The 7961-nt window shown below is 29.8% G+C and overlaps 1 protein-coding gene across 1 annotated transcript; it reads right to left on the bottom strand.

Moving 5' to 3' along the window:
* Nucleotides 1–3015: 3015 nt before the first annotated feature.
* LOC130974138 (uncharacterized) lies at nucleotides 3016–4175 on the bottom strand. Its single transcript, XM_057898890.1, has 2 exons — nucleotides 3715–4175; nucleotides 3016–3099 (listed from the first exon to the last, which is right to left on the bottom strand). Exons 1-2 carry the CDS (start codon nucleotides 4143–4145, stop codon nucleotides 3078–3080), a joined length of 453 nt encoding a protein of 150 aa, XP_057754873.1. The 5' UTR covers nucleotides 4146–4175; the 3' UTR covers nucleotides 3016–3077.
* Nucleotides 4176–7961: the final 3786 nt, after the last annotated feature.

Genomic DNA, 7961 nt, shown 5'->3' with positions numbered 1-7961 from the left:
GTTATACTCCTGCTGGTGGTTGGGAGGTTTGAAGGAATTAGAAAGGGAAGTATTAGTTAGACTGAAGAATCTTTAGTCAGATACCCTTATATGGTTTAGCTTGTTTATAAGCTTTGATATTATCTGGAGGAAGTGCTAGGATTGCCTTTGGCTTTCCTCTATTATTATGTATTATATATGTGGAAGCTGTTACCATGCTGGGGACCTCTAGTTCTCACCCATGCGGATTTTGTGGTTTTCAGATGCAGGACGTGAGGTTTCCCGCTGAGGCATGCTGGAGACTTCTAGATTTGCGAAGATTCCTTGTTCTTGGGGACTCTGTTTTAGTTTGTATGTTTGTTTAGATACTTTTATCTCCATTAAATAATACAAACTGTGATGACTCCTCTTATGGGAGATTTTGGAGAATAGGTTTTATGTATTTGTGTCCCTTTGGGTTTCCTTTGGGGTTTTCATTATTCTATCATATGTATATATTGCTATACTCGGACCGGTTATCTTCGCAGCCGGATCTTGAGTCTTGATATTCCTGTTTTTGACACTCCTTTGTATATATATAATCTCGCGTTAGTTTATCCTTGTTCGTTACGTTATCGATCGGAGGGTTGCGCTTTTGAGTTGCGGTTTTTGTTTACCCTTTTTTCTACAAAGGCTCCTAGTTATAATCAATCATTCATACTACTATACGTACTAATTTTTATTTTAGAGGTCGTAATACCTTGCCATCTCTGAATTATGACTTAAGCATAAGACTCTGTATGGTAGGGTGTTACAATCTCCTTCTTTGTTCTCTCTCTTTTTCCTACATCTCTTAATCACATTTCTCTTCTTCACCCCTCGTCTCTTCTCTTTACACTGACAGAAATGATGAGAGTGTCTTACCTTAAACCGTAGCTCTTCATCACTACATGAATTAGTGAAAACGATATAGAAATGAAATGCAAATGCCACTGACCATATTTAGTTACGACTAATATATTTGACCTTATCCCACAGAATAAATTATTCAATTAAGTGCTGACAATAATATATCAATACTCATCAAAGATTGGGTTAGAGTAACTAATTAGGATGGAAGACATGTTTACCTTTTTTCGCAGCGTTGAATATTCTACAGTAGCATAGGCAATATCAAGAGGTGTTTGATCTTTTTGGTTCAAAGCTAATTTGTCTATTCTGCGATGAAACATCAGTTCCCAACTATTGAGACGAGAATATGCAAGGTGATGTAAGGGTGTGTTTCCATCAATGTCCCTCTCATTGTAAAGACCACTTAGTGAGAGGTTCTGCATCATTTTACCAACTATAAAGCGGCTTTCTGCATTCACACCATAATGTAGAGCATTGCGGCCTTTATTATCCACTATCTCTGCACAATCTGGACAGAATTTTATTATGGCCTCCATATTATGTAAATTACCATAGTATGCTGCAATGTGAAGTGCTGTCCTTCCCTCTTTATCTTGTATGTATGCTGTGCTTCTATCTTGTTTCAATAACAACTCTGTCAATGATTTATAGCGAACTTTAACAGCATAATGAAGAGGAGTCCAACCATTTTTATCAGTATGTTTAGTTGCAGCTCTCACATATTCATTCTTTAGAAGATTTATTGCCATTTCTGATGAGAAACAACACAAGAAATTAACAACTTTTTTTAGAAAAAAAAATCTCAAATTACAATTTAAATAATTTTTAAAACATATATCCATTTTGCCCTTACAAAACATAAAAATTATCTATTTTCGTTTGATTTATTCCGTAAAACTTGAGGTGACAAATTAAAATGCTAAAGTGACATGCTAAGATGTATTTCGATATATTTAACTAAAAATTAGTACTTAATAGAACAAACTAATAACAATAACTAAAGTACATAACTTTTAGATTTTACTAGGTCAAAACCAAAATAATAAGTATTATGTTGTAACTAAGAGATTTATTAATAAAAGTATTTTAGAAAGAGAAATTTATATATCAAATTCTTTCAAATATCTTATATAATAGATAAATAGGAAACCTATCGTCTATACATATATTTATAATATATTATTTAAAAAAATTAAAAATTTATATTTTTTTATTAATATTAGTCAATATTTTAAACTAATACCTTATTTGTATACTATTATGATTAAAGTTTAGAATATAAAATTTAGTACTTAAAATTTAGAGTATTGGCCAAGAATTCACCAAAAAAATGATCAAATTTATAAATTATGTAGCATTTTTCATATCACTAATTTAACATTTAAAATATACTACAAAATATTTTTTATTATAATTAAAATAAAATATTTTTCTTTAAAATTAGAGAGTTTATTATTTCTAATAACCTTCCTTCTTTGTCTCTCCTTCTTTCTCTTTTCTTCTTTCTCACTCTATCATGTATATTACATGATAAATTATATAGTATCTATAATATAAATCCAATATTAATTATACATTATTTCTAGATTAGCAAAATGGGTTATATAACATTTTCTCTTTTGCAATTAAAGACCTCCTCTCTCTCTCTTTATTTTATATTATCAAATGGCAAAAGATTAGTTTTTTTTTCTCTTTATATATTAATACAAAAAAAAGAATTTTGAAAGAAATTTATTAGGGAGAAGAATCTTTTTCATTATATAATATATATATTATACTGAAAACTGAGATATAATTAACTTTATATAAAGTTCATAGTTGAAAAACTGTAAGAGGACAATTTAATCAAATTTATCAAATCATTTAATGTCTCTCAACTATCAACTCCACATAAAATTATCTGCACACGAATTTTCATCATATACATATATGTAGACGGGTATGATGCATTACCTAGATCACCGTTAATCACCGCAGCATGCAGTGCCGTTCGTCCATTGGGTCCTTCATATGCAGGTGATTCCACTCGCTCCAATATCTTGGACACGATTTTCGTATATCCCCTCTCTGAAGACAAGAAAAGTGGAGTCTCTTTGGCTTTATTAGCAATATTTGAAAGTTCAGGTTCCTCACGTAGCAAGATTTCTACTATTTCATAGTGACAATGGCGTATTGCCTCGTGTAACGCAGTATCATTCTCTTGGGTTTCAGCTCTTAAAAGCCTTTTCTCTGCACCAATTCCACTTTCAATTTCAAGCAACAAACCTTTGGCACGCTCTATTAGTAAATTTACTATAGCCAAGTGTCCGTACCTATAGTGAGATCCAAAATATTTTGTTACTGGAAAGAAAAATAATTTCTGCATGTGGAAAAATAAATTATATAATTTTTAGTTTAATTTGGAATTGTTCAAAGTTGGTAAAATAAAAAAAAATCACTTTTAGATTAAAATAGTAAATTCATACATAATAAAATTATTTATTATAAATTTAATTATCAATAATATGTTATTTTAGCAGTTTACAATTTTTTTTTTCTTTTTCATATTACAAAACTTCTTATAGCTCTCTCAACACAAATCAACTTATCCTCCCATTAATCAATTTTGGTCATCATTTTTTACTATTAATTTAATTTTTTTGTCTAATAATTTAACTATATACTTTAACCCACACTTTTAAATATTAATAATTAATTACTAACAAAAAATAATAAATTCTAATGACTCACGCCTTTAAATAGTTACTAATTAATTATGGGATTTGGATACATATTAAAATACGAAATAATTGCATATTTATCTTTATAATCAAATTTTATAAATGATATTGTCCTCTTGCGTACCTAGCAGCCAAGTGAAGGGGCGTTTCTCCTTTGATGTTGGGAAGCAGAAGTAGACCTTCACACTTGTCTAAAATCTGTTGTACGAAACGTTCTGAAACGGGTTCTTGTTTGATACTTTTGTATCTGATTAGATTTTGAAATTTAATTCGAATCTTTAGGAGGAATGGTAGTGGAAGTAGACTTGGAGTTGTTTCTGTGGATGTTAAGTGCACGTGAAGGACCGTGTTTTTGTTTGGTGTGAGGATAGACTCAATGCTTTGGACATTGATGAATTCCTTGAAATTTCCTTCAACTGCAGCCTTGTAAAGCTCACGATCGATACATGTGATATTGTTGCTGGGTGGTGATACTAGTGATGACGATGACAAAGACGAAGAAGAAGAAGGAGCAGACGAACCAAAATCCAGACTTGGGATTTCTATGGTCTCCATATGATTCTTCCTTCTTTTTTCAACGTTTCTGGTTTGTATTAAGTAAAGATATATTGAGATAGATAGTCTATAAGTGTTATATATAATAATATATAATATAGACTGATGCTCAGGCTCAAAGGAAAAAACTGGATTCGTTAATTCAAGGTCAAGTGATAATTACTTATTAATTAAAAAACCACACAATTATACATCATTGTCGTCCTTGGTTAAAAAAAAAGGGTAGATTAGTTAAGTCAAGGTCAATTACTTATTAATCGGAAAAAGAAAAGCACAGAGTTATATCCTTAATTAAGAAAATAAAAAATATTATTCGTACCAAATTAGCTATTAAATTAATCGTCATGTATTAGGTCATTTTTTATATGTATTTCCTATTTTAATATATATTTATATTAATAATTAATTTTAATGATAAATTTTATTGTACACAATATAACGTAATTGTAAACAATGTAGTTAAGTATCGTCGGTGTCCTTGATTAGAATATTATTGGTGTTCTAATAGAAAAGTTTTAGGTAGAGTTAATACTTAATTTGCCATCTAAAATTTGATATTCAACTTAAATTGATCTATAAAATTATAATTAACTCAATTTAGCCTAAAAAAATTATAATAGTAACTCACATTAATTTTTTAATTGATTTCTATAAATGACGAGTTGATTTTGCACATTAACTTATTAAAATTTGAAATTTTTGTTTAAATTTTATGCGACTGAAACTTATTAGACCTTTTAAAAATTTGATTGACTTCCCAACATCATCACAAGGACGACAACAACTGTGAATTTCTCTTTCAACAATTTTTTTCCCTCCTCGATCTTGTTAGTTGTGTGTCTTCAGGATCTACCAGAAAAAGAAATCACATTCTTCTCCAACTTGATTTTAATCATATATTCAAAAATTTTAATTCAAATTTTAATCCACATATTTTACATTATAGAAAGTAATTTAACTTTGGTTTATTACCTTTTTGACACAATTCCAAAATTTTTGTCCAAAATTTTTAGACGTCAAAAAAGTTTTTAGCATTGGTCTTTTACTACACAAGCAAGTGGTTCTTCTCCTTCGAACCGAGTTATTGCCACGAGATGATTGAGAAGACTAGGATGCTGTTGAATCTCAAAGATAACCTCTAACTTTTGCTTTGGAACATGATGGATTTTGGGGCAATGGAAAAGAGAAAAAATTTAGGTTAGGATTTTGCCATTTTTTACATTTTTAATTTATAATTTTTTTTTATCATCTTAACGGTTATTTTGGCTATAAGTGCCACCTTAAATATTTCATGTCATCACCTCTATTAACTATAACTGAGAAATTTAAAGGTGAGATTACATTGATGCCTTTTTAAATATTTTAGGATAAAAATAAGATGATTTAAACGTTAAGGATTAAAATAGAATTTATCCTAAACATTGAGAACTAAAATAATATTTTATCTAAAAATAAAAATAATTTTATATTTGAATATTTCATGCAAAATTTTTTTTTATTTATCAATATATTTGAGTATAAGAATATGAAAGTACTATTTTATTTATTTATTATATGAAAATATTTTTTTAAAAAAAAGATTTTTTAAAAAAATATATAAATTATAACATCTCAAAAAAGATATTTTTTTAGTATTTTTATTTTATTTATTAGAAATTTATTAAACATGTTAAAAAATAAAAAAATTATTAAATTTTTTTTCAATTTAATGACACATAAACAAACATTAAGAGAAAAAGAAATGGTTTGGTAAAAGTAATGAATTTAGATCTTTTAAATTTTAAATTTATATTTTAGAGGATAAAATATGATCTTTTATTTTTGAAGGATTTTTTTTTTTATATTTATTCTTGGTCTTATCTATAAAATAAATGATAAAAAATTACATTTTATTCTCTAAAATAAAATTTAAATTTTAGAGAATCCAAACACAAAATAATAGATTGTTTTTAACCTTGATTTAGTAAAAGATATATATTTAACATTTTTAGAGCACATGGACTCTTGCTGTATGGATGATAATAATAAAACATCTAAATTGATGCACTGTGTCGGAGGTTTTTGATTGGTAAGTGAACAAATTAATTAATTAACTGCAAATTAAATAAAAAATAGAAGGTCGTATTGGCTATGGCCCATTTTTCAATATCTTTCCAAGATAATACCTTTCTTTTGGAGTGGTTTTTCATTTTGTATTTTTGGTCTTCAGTTTATGGCTTTTTAAGAGGGTATATGCCTCGTCCAAAAAAGATGACAACAAAGCAGAAAGAGAGTTGTTTTTTAAATAATAGAAATATTTGATAATAAAAAAATTTATTTAAAATTAATCAAAATTTATTTTATTTATTATTTATTAATTATTATAATAATTAATAAATATTAAATAAAGTAAATTTTAACTATTTTTTTGTCTTTTTATAATTATCGTTTAAATAAATATTTTAAATTTTTATCACAAAAAAAAATAAATGTTTTAAAAGAACTTGCTTGGAATCTACATGGCCTCTTGGAGGATGGCGAAATGCAAGGCTATCTAGAAGGAGACAAAAGAAGCAGGATTCAAGTTGGATAAATATTTGGCTTCACGTGATTTGATGAATCAAAAGCAATAGATTTTAAAATTAAAATTATAAATCATATTATTAATTAATTATTTTTAATTTTAGATTTTGAATTTTGAAAAATAAAGATTTGCAATTAAACCAAATCACAATTTACATAAATACAGACACAGTTATTTCCAATACCACACTAACCTCTCAATCTCTATTTGCGATCTCTGGTCGTAGAGTCACCCCAGTGCCGCTGCACTTCCTTGCTGTCCGGTCCGACGCCGCCCACTCGCCCAGCCTCTCCACGTCCCATTTGCGCTCCGTTGCTATGTGAGATCGCACCGCAGTAGCCCCGTGCATCCTCTTTCCCGTTGCCTATCCGTCGCTGGTCGTGCAGGCCCTATCGCAGCCTCACCGTGCGCGGTAAGGCCATAGACGTCTAACGCCATACGTTGCTACATTTTCATACGTGTATAACCGTCACATGTAGGGGTGGCAATGGGTAGGGGTAGGGTAGGGTTTGGAATCAACCCTAACCCTACCCGCGGGTTGAGATTTTTATATAAACTCAACCCTACCCTACCTGCGGATTGAGAATATCTCAACCCTAACCCTACCCGCTCTTAACCCGCGGGTACCCGACCCTACCCGCGGGTTACAAAAAAAGATGCAACATTATTAGATAACTTGATGATAATTTAAAATAGAACTGACTTTTATGTAAAAAAAAGTTTATTAAATTATCAATTAATGATCTTCTTTTAATAACTAAGGATCTTTTGCATTTAGTGAGAGGTCTTTGGTTCAACATCCACTTAGAACATATTTTTATATAAGTATATAACATATACATATATAGGGTGCGGGTTGGTCGGGTAGGGTTGAGGCTCAACCCGCACCCTATCCTACCCGCTGTGGATTGGGTTGACAACCCTACCCGATCGGGTGGGATCGGGTGGGATCGGGTTGGGTACATATTGCCACCCCTAGTCACATGCACGTAAATAGAGTCTAACTTGAATGAACTGTTTTATGATGCTCTATTGTCATTCACCAACGACAATTTCTCTCATTCACACGTAGTCACTAATGAATAATAAGTCAAATGTTCAGTTCATTAGGTATGTAGATAGTTAGTCTAATACTTATGCGGCTGATTTGATTAAGTAGTTGCTAGTAACATATGTCGGTTGCCGGATGTTTAATTCAATAGATATGCAGATGGTTATGTTGATTCTTAATTGGATGGTTATTCCTTTTAATT

This window comes from Arachis stenosperma, chromosome 4 (genome assembly GCF_014773155.1).
Source record: "Arachis stenosperma cultivar V10309 chromosome 4, arast.V10309.gnm1.PFL2, whole genome shotgun sequence".
In the NCBI taxonomy this organism is placed as follows: domain Eukaryota; kingdom Viridiplantae; phylum Streptophyta; class Magnoliopsida; order Fabales; family Fabaceae; genus Arachis; species Arachis stenosperma.
The sequence above is the reverse complement of the archived record's forward strand: the minus strand, read 5'-3'. Positions and strand labels throughout refer to the sequence as shown.

Coding starts and splice junctions, on each gene's coding strand:
- LOC130974138 (XM_057898890.1), bottom strand. CDS start 4,145: ATGGAGACCATAGAAATCCCAAGTCTGGATTTTGGTTCGTCTGCTCCT. Junction 3,100..3,714: donor CCCCTTCACTTGGCTGCTAG/GTACGCAAGAGG, acceptor GAATTGGTGCAG/AGAAAAGGCTTTTAAGAGCT.